Source organism: Lipotes vexillifer, unplaced genomic scaffold (genome assembly GCF_000442215.2).
Source record: "Lipotes vexillifer unplaced genomic scaffold, Lipotes_vexillifer_v1.1 scaffold232, whole genome shotgun sequence".
NCBI lineage: Eukaryota > Metazoa > Chordata > Mammalia > Artiodactyla > Lipotidae > Lipotes > Lipotes vexillifer.
Window position 1 is genome coordinate 97,061 of NW_006793997.1, and position 12,959 is coordinate 110,019.

General features: G+C 47.5%; 1 protein-coding gene across 4 annotated transcripts in view; it reads left to right on the forward strand.

The window, feature by feature from the left end:
* Positions 1-11,466, forward strand: part of GP2 (glycoprotein 2) — a 15,086-nt gene extending 3,620 nt beyond the window's left edge. For 3 of the 4 annotated variants that reach the window (XM_007466915.1, XM_007466917.1, XM_007466916.1), the window contains 8 exons: positions 376-486; positions 1,662-1,876; positions 2,355-2,503; positions 3,917-4,162; positions 5,044-5,206; positions 6,170-6,254; positions 7,451-7,495; positions 10,997-11,055. In XM_007466915.1, the coding sequence (XP_007466977.1) occupies positions 376-486; positions 1,662-1,876; positions 2,355-2,503; positions 3,917-4,162; positions 5,044-5,206; positions 6,170-6,254; positions 7,451-7,495; positions 10,997-11,055 (1,073 nt within the window). Of the gene's footprint in view, positions 1-375; positions 487-1,661; positions 1,877-2,354; positions 2,504-3,916; positions 4,163-5,043; positions 5,207-6,169; positions 6,255-7,450; positions 7,496-10,996 lie in introns of all 4 variants that reach the window. The other variant, XM_007466914.1, reaches the window with a different exon arrangement.
* The last annotated feature ends 1,493 nt before the right edge of the window (positions 11,467-12,959 follow it).

Here is a 12,959-nt window from a genome sequence, read left to right on the forward strand (position 1 = left end):
GTTCAGCAGTTCTCCCAACATCACAGAGCTGGAATTGTGGCAGAGCCAGATTTGAACCTAGCACCCCAGCTGCACGATCCAAATACTTAACTGCTGTGCTACCCCCACCCCCATGTGGTCACCACGTGAAATGAACGAGCTAATGCATGGAAAGTACTGGGAACAGCGTCTGCCTTGTAGTAAAAGCACTAGGATGGCACCTCCGAGGTTCTCGCCTCACTGGATTAGGAGTCAGGAAATTCGAGTTTGAGGCTTGACCCTTCCACCAAGCGTGGCACAAGTCTTCCGTGCCCTGTAGAATGACAAGGTTGGCCTTGGTGGCCTCAGGTCCACGCTGCTCTGCATCTTATCCTCTTCCTCTGCACCTTACCCCAGACCCCGCCACCACGGAGGACAACTGTGAGAGGACCTGCCGCTCCAAGGAGGAGTGTCGCTTCGTCAGCGGCACCTGGGGCTGCTTCTGCAGACAGGACCTCAATAGCTCCGGTGAGCGCTGGGATTGGGCTGGCCTAGCGGGCAGGGCAGGAGGGAGGGAACTTCAGAGGGTCTGGACAAGGTGTGGACCAGAGTCAGTAGGGATGGAACTGAGGTCAGGGGATGAGAGTGCACGAAGCCAGTGAGTTTGCAAGGATGCGGGGCAGGGATGGAGCACATTTCCAGATCAGCCACTGGACCGTGGCCTCGGGAATGAGTGGGCTTGACCCATGAGGGACAAAGGATGAGAACTCTGCAGGTATGGAAGTTGTGTTCAAATGAGGAAACAGGGGCAGACTCCTGTGCCAGTCCTGGATTGGCCAGGTGGGGCCTGGGGCCTGGGACAAGCCACCTACACTCTCTGAGCCTTAATGTCCTCATCTGTAAAATGGGGATGAGATAATAATAAAAAAATACCCACAATGCAGGGTTTTTATGAGAATCCAATCAGAGCAGTCCAAATGGGCAGGCTCTGGAGGAGATGTTCTTCTCATCCCAGTAGGTAAGCAGACACAGTCAGGTGACCCATGGGTAGACATGCCACAGATGAGCCCTAAGCCCTGGGTGGGGATTGGATGAGCTTCCCGCTGAGATGATCTCCTTCCCTCCAAGACTCTAACAAGGGCCTCCGACTCTTGCTTTGGGCACAGGCCTGCTTTCCTGTGAGCACACTCCCAGTCGCTGTAGAGGAGAGAGTGTTCTAAGCGGAGGGGCAAGAAGGAGCCCGAGTTCCTCATCTCTGGCGACAAGGGTGTCCTTCTACCTCCAGATGCAGGGAGGGCACCTTTCACAGGGGAGACTTATTTCCTGCCTTCAGGGAGACAGAGAGGAGGGTCAGAGTGTCCCTCTTGCATCAGCTCTTCCTTAAGTAACTTTAATTCAAAATAATCAATGTAACGTTAGGCATATTTTGGGGCAACCTGCTCTGGGGCTCAACAGGAACCAGACACGAGAACCTTCACCAAGCCCGCACACAAAACGCTTGGAAATCTTGGACCAGGGGCATCTTTGCCAACCTCGCCTACCACAAGCCTGGGTGTGAATCCCACGTGGGTCCCAGGCCCCCTCCAGTCTCCCCAGCCTCCCGGTGGGCAAGGTGGCTTTGCCAAAGGGCAGAAAGTGTGGGCTCCACCCGCTACTTCCAGACTTCTGTCCACTCTACGTACCTCCCTCTCCCAACTTTCCAGATGTGCACAGTGTGCAGCCCCAGCTGGACTGTCAGGCCAAGGAGATCAAAGTGTCCCTGGACAAGTGTCTGCTGGAAGGCCTGGGTTTCGGGGGCGAGGTCCATGCCTACCTTCAGGACCGGAACTGGAACTGCAGCAGCATGATGCAAAGAGAGGAAAACTGGATATCGGTGACCAGCCCCACCCGGGCTGGGGCCTGCGGGAACATTCTGGAGGTGAGTGTCTGGAGGTGTTTATCCCACTGCTGCCAGAGTGCGGGAGCTGGGCTGGTGGGGCCTGTCTCAGTAACTGTGAGCCCTTGGACAAGTCACTTAGCCTCCATGGGCGTCTAGAGGTATGTGAGCTTACACATGTTTGTCCAGGAGAGAGCTGAGAATAGGTTTGATGCTTAAGCTCAGTAAATGTAAGCTATGATTATGATTATTTCACTTAGGGATGAGGTGGGAAAGGTTCACAGAGGACCAGGCATGGTGGTTCCTGACTGTTCCCAAGGGTCAGCAATTTATTGTTCTAGTTTTTGATCTGGGTTCCTCAGTCCCCCTCCCGTAAAGTGTCAGTGCCACTGCGGGAAGAGGCCGATTGCCTCCTTGAGGTCAGAGGGCATCAACTCTGGAGTCACACAGACCTGAATCCCAGATACTCTTGTACCCTCATCCACATAAACATACATGTGGTCTTGTTTTTATGCCAAAGAGAAACCAAACCCATGCCATCTACAAAAACACCCTCTCCTTGGTCAACGATTTCATCATCAGAGACACCATCCTCAGCATCAACTTTCAGTGCGCCTACCCGCTGGACATGAAAGTCAGCCTCCAAACTGCCCTGAAGCCCATCGTAAGGTATGGCACTGACCCTTACTTACCCTTTGACCCGTAACCCTGACTGACTTCACGACATCTTAGGATGTCCACAGGATCCGCCCACCTCCTTCAGGAGCTTCCGTTCATTCGCTCGTTCACTCCACAAATATTTGTTGATTATGTATGAGGATGTTCGGCATGAACAAGGCAGGCATAGAATATTTTGTGGATATTAAAGATTATTACTATGAAACAATACAACAACATGAAACAGTGTTAATTAAATACACTGAGGAAGGGCTTCCCTGGTGGCGCAGTGGTTGAGAGTCCGCCTGCCGATGCAGGGGACGCGGGTTCGTGCCCCGGTCCGGGAAGATCCCACATGCCGTGGAGCGGCTGGGCCCGTGAACCATGGCCGCTGAGCCTGCGCGTCCGGAGCCTGTGCTCCTCAACGGGAGAGACCACAACAGTGAGAGGCCCGCATACCGCAAAAAAAAACCCAAAAAAACCACAAAGCTAAGGAACAAAAATGCACAACAATTTCATTTATCTTGAGGAAGAAAGGCATTAACAACTAACTATATCAAAAATTATTTACAAGTGAGATGCACACAGTGTGGGGTAGGCTCAGAGTGCTGTGGGATCAGGGAGCAAGGGTCCCTGACCTAATCTTGGTTGGGGAGGACAGTTGGGGGCAGGAAGGCTTCGCTGCGAATGTGGGATTTAAGCCATATCAGCTTTGATTGGATAAACAGCGCCTGTAACTCCCCAGAAATAGAACCAAATAGCAATTTGGATGGAATTCAATTTGGGCAGGGGCTTTTGTCTTTTGTTCACTGCTGTATCGCTGTGCCTGGAATGGGCCCTGTTGAAGGAATTCCTCAGCATTCCTAGACTTGCTGGGGGACCTTCTGGGGGTATCAGAAACCCAAGGTGCCCTTCCCATTCCCTTATTGCCTCCTGGGCTCACAGAATGGCAGGGTTAGGATTGGAAATCTTCTGGTTCAATTTCTAGATTTCAGTCTGTAATGTGTTGGGGCCCAAGGTTCATAAAAAATAAATATTAAAGCCATTTTATTTATCTTGTTAAAATTGGTGTTTCATTGAAGATTATGGGGTGCAGGGAAGAGGTCTGCTGCTAAAAACTGTGAGCCCACAGAGCTGGTTCCAAGCCCTATTCTACAGGTTAGAAGACGGAGGTGTTCTTTGAGTGAAGGAGGTGTCTGCTTTCTGATGCAGGGAGAATTTGTAGGAATCCTGGAGCCAGACTCATGTGTTTGTCAAGTTTAGAAGGTAGTAAATGCTTGATTTAAATAAGTGATTGAATAGTTCATTTAGGAATCAAAGATATGCCTCTGCCTTCATAACCCGACACAAGTGTGGGACTTGATTGATTTTGTTCTCACTGGTCAAAACCTGAAGTCTCCATTCTTGTGTTTTCTCTGTTCTCAGTTCCCTGAACATCAGTGTGGACGGGGAGGGAGAGTTCACTGTCAGGATGGCCCTCTTCCAAGACCAGAACTACACATCTCCTTATGAAGGGGCTTCAGTCGTGCTGTCTGTTGAATCCATGCTCTATGTGGGCGCCATCTTGGAGAGAGGGGACACGTCCCGATTTAACCTGGTGTTGAGGAACTGCTATGCCACGCCCACTGGAGACATGAATGACCCTGTGAGATATTTCATCATCAGAAACAGGTACCGGACAATCTGGGGTTATCTTTTGGCCTAAATGAGGCTTGGGGTGGAGAATAATGATCACCTCATCCCTGCCTGGCAGTTAGGTAACTTGGCTTTTGCCTCTTTTGGAAAATAATTTGGTATTACATATCATGACCATACCCTGTGACCCAGAAATATCACTCCTGAAATTGTAGCCTTAAAGGATTAATACAAAATAGGTGGGCAGGGTAAAGAAATGCCAATTATTTTTCATTTCAGTATCTTTTATAACGTTGGCAATAGGTTCATAGTTCAAAAACAGGGGATTTTTATACAGATGTTAACACTAACTGAACATGAAAATAGCATGTGTTATGGGACAAAATGTTATTGAATATTGTTAACTAGCAAAAACAAAGAGAAATGCATATCTATAGATCATGATTCAAACCGTGGTAATAATACTAGTTAATATTTACCATAGAGTTTAGCTGTATGCCAAGCACTGTACTAAGCAGAATATAAGGATTATCTCATTAAATGCTCACATCAACCCTAGGAAGTGCATATTCCTGTCCCTACTTTACAGATAAGAAAAGTGAGGTTCAGTAATCAGCTCACGATCGCTTAGCTAGAAAGTGGGTTGGGTTGGAATTTGAAATCAGTCTGCCTCGTTCCAGGGACTGTGCTCCCCGAAACTTAAACCGTGTGGGCTTATGGGTAACATTGTAGAGGAAACCTGGAGGAATAAAAGTCTATGTTATAGGTTGGAGAAAACACTTGGCGGGAGGTGGGGAGGCTCTTTAATTCTCTCTGATGCTATTTTTATACTGGATACAAATTAAATATGCAGCCAAGGGCCTCAGGCCCCCTGAGTTGCTCTAGAAGTTAAATCCCTGTGCCTGTCACCCTCCCAGCTGCCCAAATAAACGTGATTCCACTATCTACGTGGAAGAGAATGGGGTGTCATCGGAAAGCCGGTTCTCAGTTCAGATGTTCATGTTTGCTGGAAATTATGACCTAGTTTTCCTGCATTGTGAGATTTCTCTCTGCAATTCCCTTAAAGAACAGTGCCAGCCGGTGAGTATCTCTTTGGACTGAGCCACTATTCAGTGCCTGACATGGGGCCTGGTACCTCCATATAAATTTATTGGAATTATGGATGGATTGAAAGAAGGGAGGGAGGAAAGGAGAGAGGAAGGGAGGAAGGAAGGGAGAAAGGGAAAGGAAGTTAGATGGATGAAGAGATGGAAAGCTGGATGGATGGGTGGATGGATGGAAGGGAGGGAAGGAGAAAAAGAGGAAGAGAGGGACAAAAGAAGGATGAATGGATGTACTTTAAGCCTCCAAAAGCCCGCATGTAAGCAATCCTTGTGTCCCCAGGAAGTATATCAGATGAAAGAGCCTGTCCTCTAGGTTTCCTTGGTCCAGTACATTTTAAATGATTTTAATAACAGTTGACTTTTTTTAGTGCTTACTCTGTGTCAAGCACTGTACTAAAACTTTTATATGCCTTATCTAATTTAATTCTCACAGCAACCCTTTAAGTAGATTCTTTTAGCAACCCCATTGTACATATGAGGAAACTGAGCTCAGAGAGGTCCCTTGCCCAAGGGCCACACAGCTAGAAAGTATCAGAGCTGGGGTATACCCTGGCTGAGGTGTAACTACAGTGCCCATGCTCTTAACCCAGATTTAGCACTGCCTGCTAAGAGTCGGCATTTCTTGAGTGCTTACTATGTGCCTGTGTGTTGCAGACATCCTTCCTTTTAACCTTCACAACCAAGAAGATACTATTTAATAAGAGTAGACAGGTATAGTCATCTGTCCCAAATTAAACTGCTAAAAGAGAGAAGAGATTCAAACCCAGGTGCATTTGACATGATAGTGAGAATTCTCTAGATTGAGAAAACCAAACATCAGAATTAGGATCATCTAGTGGGTGAGGCTCCATTCTTGGGCCGGAGCTGCCCATTGCAGGAGTAGTCTGGAGAGGAACGTGCCTTTACATTTTGACATAATGAGAATTCTCCATCCCCACAGTCTTGCTCGAGAAATCAACTCCGCAGTGAAGGAGTGGCTATTGACCCAGGCCGTGTTTTAGATCTGGGACCCATCACTCTCAGAGGTAAGAAGTGGCCACGTCCTAGTGATAACACCAGCTGGCCAAGTGCTGACAGTTAACTGCAGATGCCTGGGGTCACCAACCTAACAACCCAGGGCTTTTTCTGCTTCCTCAGTGCCCATCACTGGTGAATGCATCTTTCCAGGAGATGCTTTGGGTAATGATAATCGCTTTTGCCACACGTGCTGTGCGCTAGAGATCAGGCTAGGCTCTCAGCATGCACTGACTCACTTAATCCTCCCCAGATGCATCCATTTTACAGGTGAGAAACTGAAGCTCAGAGAGATTAAGTGACTCACCCAAGATCACCCACTCATGAGCAGCTGGAGTTAGCACTGAACCCAGCTCGGTCTGATTCCAGAGTGTGTGTCCTTAGCCTTTTCCCTCCTGCCAGGTCCCCATAACTCAGTCTAAGTCCTAAACCAACTTTGTTTTCTGGGGAATGACTGTGTTTCTCAAAATCCAGTTACAGTGTTCTGGGGCATGACATAGGAGAAGTTTTCCAAGTACTCCTCAAATTTTCATCCCTCCATCCCACGGGTTAGCAGAACCTGTGGTAGTTAGTCATGGTTTTTATTTGCACTGGAATGGCAGAATCAAGAAATCCAAAAAAGTGAAAACATTTTTTTTGTCCTAGAGAAATTAGGATGCAGTAACATTAATAACAGTAATAATAGTAACGGTAATAATAATACTTTGTGCCTGGCACCATACCAAACACATTTATATGCATTGTCACATGAAATGTTCACAACAGTCTAAGGACGTAAGCACTATTACCACTTCCATTCTCCAGACGAGTAAATAGGCTGTCTCCTGAAGAAGGCTCTGCCTGGAATTGTCCTGTCCTTTTATTGCCTCATGTGTTGTCACAGGGTAGGTAGGGGAGGGGGGAGGAGGTGCTAGGAACTTCCACTTTGCAACCAGACAGACTGGGGTTCAAATCCAAGCTCTTCCACTTACTGGCAGACATTGCTGAGCCTCAGTCTTCTCATCTGTCAAATGGGGATGAGAACAGTTTCCTCACAAATCTGTCAGGAGGATTAAGTTTCATATGCATGATAATAGATGCTTCCACAATGTGGATTGTCCGTGACTGTGATGGCCAGGTCCAGGAGGTCTTGGAGCAACTATGGCTACAGTGCCACAGTCAGTGGAGCATGACTATGGAAACCCTCACCTTCTGCTCTTGTCTCCAGGTGCCCAGTCTCTTGGTGTCATGAGTGGAACCACCAGCACTGCAGGTACATCATTTTCTCCTGCCTTTCCCACAGCCCTCCCTCCCAACTCTCCCTCTTTTTAATTCAGTGCATATTTGGTTATAGCCTCTTCTACGTGCCAGGCCCTGTGCCAAGAACTGTGTACCGTGATATAAATCAGACCCTAGACTGGCTCTAGAGATGAGCGCTCACAGTGCAGCAGGAGAGCCAGTCATTAGACAGGAAATGTTTGTTGAGCACCTACTGTGTGCTAGGCTTTGTTCTAGGCAGTGAAGTTATAATGGTGAACGATACAGGCCAGATGCCCGTCCTCATGGAGATTGTGTTCCAGTTGAGAAATAGATAACAAAAAGTTAACAACGTAGTTTAGAAATAGAGGAGAGCGATGTGATAGAAAATTACCAGCACGGTTAGGGTTAAATAACCACCTTAAATAACACAGAAGTTTATTTCTCTCACGCATAAATGAAGTCCACAAGGCAAGCAATCCAGGGCTAACAGGGCAGCACCATGAGGTCATCAAGAATCCAGACTCACTTCATGGATAGGGGAAGGCTAGCTCCTAATAAAGAGAGGTAGGCTCTGAGGGCATTGGTTCCGGGCTATCAGAAGAATCACAATCCTTAGGAGCCTCTATCCAGATGATCTCATCCCATGTTCCTCAGTCCCCAGGTTTTTCCAGCCAGAACTCTGACATCGTAGCAAAGCTGCCTAGACAGACCATTCAACCATCATTTAAGCTTGGCAACTATATTGCGTCCAAATTTGCTCTTCAGCTGTATCCACTCTCCTATTTGCAGTAGATAAGGGCTTCTTATAAGCTAACTAACTACCAAAGGAGACCCTCTGGCTCCCTCACTTGGCCCTAACAAAACTCCTCAGTTACTCATCCTTCTGCAGTAGGGCATTACTATAAAGCAGTAATAATTAACCAATTCAATTTCCCCTGTACTTAAAGGCCTGAATCATTGTACTGGCCAGAGAATTCCCCCCTCAACAGGAACTTTCTCTTGAGTCACTAATTGGTGAACATTTTAGCAATTATTTGGCTACCTTATGATTGGAACTACTCATGCCACACATATTAGTTGGGATTGGGTTCTAAAAAAAAAAAAGAATCCAGACTCCTTCCATCTCACCCTTCTACAGTCTTTAGGGTGTGGCCATCACCTTCATGGTCCAAGATGGCAGCCAGAGCACCAATCTTTATATCTAGGCCAGGATTGAGGGAACTTGGAAGAAGTCAATGACTTTTAAGGAACAATCCTGGAAGCTGACCCCTTATACCTCCACTTACATCTCATTGGCCAGTGCTTAGTCACGTAGCCACACCTAGCTGCAAAGGAAGTTGGGAAATGTAGTCTTTATCCTGGGTGACCATGTGCCCAACCAAGGTGTGATGGTTCTATTACCAAGATAGGAAGGAAAATGAATATCAGAATGGATAAATGGTCAGAAAATTTTTCAGAGGAGGTGATATTTGAACTAAATGAGAAAAAGGAGACAGGTGTGCAAATATTAGCAGAATAAGCCCTGGAGGCAAAATGAATGCCAGTTGCAAAAATGAGATAGGCATATAAGCAAATAAATCACAAGCAAGTAGGTAGTGCAGAAGGGGCACACAGAAGAGTAATTAACTGTATTGGAGAAGTTCAGGAGAGAATTTCAGCACGTGTTAACATCTGAAAGGGCTTTTGATGGATGAATTGGAGCTCAACAGGAAGACAAATCTAAGAAATGTATTTTGGCCCAAAGGGAAAGCAATGCTATTAAGATTTCACTATCCCCCAAAATGGCCTATGCTGGTGAACCCAGACATGAAAAAGTTCTACCCATCCTCAAATCTCCAACTAGATAACAGTCTAAAAGTTTCCAGATAATCTCAAGTTGTCCTCTCCATGCTCAGTGCTAACATTCAGACAACACTCAGAAAAGCAGTGCTCATTGGAGAGGGGGATTAGAGCTCAGAGCAAAAGCAGCTTGAGAGCAGGGACCTCAATCTCATTCATTTCTTCCAGTCCTTCAGGTTAGCACAGCGCCGGGAGCAGCCTGGCTTCCCAGTAGACTTTGCCAAATTGACTAATTTCTTGGTGGGTAGTGGATTCTGGAGCCTTCTGAAAATGGAGGCAGTCACTCTGACCTGGTAGCAGAGTACCACAAGAGGGCACCTATCATTGCTTTCTATCTCCCACAAGCATTTTTTTTTTTTTTGCGGTACGTGGGCCTCTCACTGCCGCGGCCTCTCCCGTTGCGGAGCACAGGCTCCGGACGCGCAGGCTCAGCGGCCATGGCTCACGGGCCCAGCCGCTCCGCGGCATGTGGGATCTTCCCAGACCGGGGCACGAACCCACGTCCCCTGCATCGGCAGGCGGACTCTCAAGCACTGCGCCACCAGGGAAGCCCTCCCACAATCATAATTATAAGCTGGTTGTCATATACTAATATGTTTCTGAAAATTATGATATTCTTCTCCCCCTCCCTCCTAAGGACATCAGCAAGTTACTCTGAAATTTAGGGGACAGAGAGCCATTATAATCTGGTATTGGGTGGAAGGGGCGGTGCCTGCCTCTCCCAGGTCCTCCAACATGAGGCAGCTATGATCCAGGATCCAAGCCCTTCTTTAACCCTGAGTATACAGTAATGTTTAAAAGAGATATGATTCCAACCTCCCAGATCTTAGAGTCTAATTTTCAAAATCAGTACTTACATGGTGTTTACCATGTGCCAGGCACTGTTCTAAATGCTTGCTATGAGTTCACTCACTTGCCTTACAAAAATCTCATGCAGTAATAGCTGCTAGTAATGTTTCTATTTTGCATACAGGGAAATTCAGGTGTGGAGAGCTTCAATAACTTGCCTGGGTCTGCACAGCTAGTTGCAGAGCTAGGATTCTAAGCTAAATAGTCAAGCAACAGAAGTAGTGATGTTTAACCTCCCTGTCCTTCTGCCTCTTCGGTATTAGTCATAGTAAGTAACGCTAGCTGCTGTAACAAATAATCCCCATCTTTCTGTGCTTTTATACAACAGTTTATTTCCCATTAAATCACTGGAGGATGCAGTTCAGTGCCTTTGCAGTCATTAGGAACTCAGGTTCTTACCTTCTGGCAACTTCTGGCAACCCTACTGTCCCCCGCAAGTCCTCTCCTGGATCCTCTGCATCTGGTCCCTAGATGATGGATGAGGGAGCAGGGAGAATTATGTAGGAGGTTTCAAGGACCAGGCCTAGATGCAGCTTCTACCCACATTCCACTGGCCAGATTCAGTCATATGGTCCCACCTACCTGCAAAGGAGGTGGGGAAAAGTGCCTTCCAGCATGCTCAGAGGAAAATGAAGTTTGTTTGGTGGTGGTGAGACAGCTTTGCCTCTACCACATGGCCCTGTGCCACCTCCCAGGGGCTATAACCCAAAATAAATATTAAGGATACTCTGCCTTTGTCATCCTTGTAAGACAGAAGATAGGGATGACACCTCATTTTGGCTGCTGAATTCCAAAGCCCACCTGACTGTCCTCTCTTGCGTTTCAGTGTTCCTGGTGGCCTGGCCCATGCTTCTCCTGCCTGTCCTCCTGGCTGGGCTGTTCTGAGAGCTCAGCTGGGCATCTGGCCTTGAAGCTCGTGTTCTTCCCTCTGGCGATGGCTTCCAGTCACCCTTCAGCTCTGCTGATTCTCTCTCCAAATCACATAGACGGTCTCCAGGCCTGACTAGGTTTGGAGAAAAAGAAGAGCTTTCCCTTGTTTAACACTCTCAGTGCCTTTGTATTCCTCTTTTTCTCATGGTGGGTGCCCTGCCACCTGGCCTGGCCTGACTTCCTCATTCATAAGCAGGATCCTGAAAGCAAATTTGAGATGTGCTTCTGTGGCTACAAGTATAGCACACTTCAGGGAAGAGGGGCTGTGTCAATGGCAGGAAGGGGAGGGGGAATTGCTTGTAAAAAGATAACTCCCACAGACTTCCTGAACACTCCCTGTTCTGACTGCCAGTGAATTGAACAGACCAATGTTTGCTTTCACCCCGCTTCCTCTGGTGTACTTCCATCACGGTTTCAACAATATGCATGGGAACATGTTGTAAAGGGGCCACTTTTGGAGACCTTGTTCTGGGGAAGGCTGGTGCCCATTGCTCCCGTGTCCCCCGCCACACTGCAGACGTGCTTTGACATGCCTAAAACTACACAAACCCCTACCCCTGGGACCTGGATGCTAGAGGAAATGCTCAGTCTGGTTGCAGAGATGCTGTGTCACCCCAGAGCACACCTCTAGCTGTAAATCGTGATGCCCTTGCTCTGAAGGGTTAAGCAGGGAGTCCCAGTATAAAGTGATGCATCAGTTCTGCCATGGGGATGTAGCGGCAGAGCCTGGGTGATGGGTGAAGTCCCTTTCTGGAAACCTTGAATGAACCCTCACAAAGACTCCATGAAGATGCCACAGATAGAGAATGCTATGCATGAGGCCGCTCCAAGCCAGCCTCAGGGAAAGTGACAGGATCAGGGCTAGGCGACCAGAGGCAGAGCCTATTCATCTGCCAGGAGGAGACTTTCCAAAGTGCCACGTTGTTCAGAGATGGTATGGTTGCAAGAAAGAGAAACCCACTCCAATGGACTCAGGCCAAAGGGGAATTAATTATAAGGATATAGGAGCACCAAGTCCAAGGACAGAAGATACAGCCTGACTGCACAAGGAGAACCACGAGAAACTGAAGTTTGTCTGTCTTTCCACCTGTCACTCTTCCTAGAACCTTGCAGCCTTTACATCCGCTTATCTTTGTGTGCTCCCTTCATTTCCCCCCTCTCTCTGTGAAACTAGCTTTACCCGTTCATTCATCATCCTTGATTAAATATGGACACTGCAGCTTCATATCACTTCTTAATTCAGAGACCACAGAGACCAAACTGGCATCTTGGTATTCCACATCCAAATTGCACCCGGGGAATCTGATTTCCCTGTGGGTATGAATGCTTCCCCTGGTCCAATCATTGAGGGCAGGCGAGCGGGCTCATCTAGCACAGAGCCAGTGGGGCCGACCTGAGGGGGCAGGTCTCAGATAAATGGGGGTGTTCCTTAGACAGATATCCCAAAAGACCACTATGATAGTGGCTTCTTTGAAAGGGGGGTTCCCAAGAGGAATTGCTTTCTGTTTCCCAGTAAGTTAGAGGATTCACAACTGCTATATTCCAAGCGAGGTGGCATGCTAGGAATGGACCTGAAAGGAGGTCAGAGGTCCTAATCTTTCCCCTCTCTGAGGCTCATCTTCTCCTTTCTGTAGAAAAAAGGGGCTTGGCTAGAGCAAGATTCATAACATTTATAGTGGAGCTATTTCTTTAAATACAAGTCTCCATGAACATCCAATATCTAGAGATTAAAAGCAAATAGACTCTTGCTGATGTCAGGTAGGGGGCTTACCTCTTCCGTTCTGTGCTTCCCTCCTCAAACCCCCAAAGAAACTCCATGATAACCCACAGGGTTACCAAGGGCAAAATTTTGGAATTCC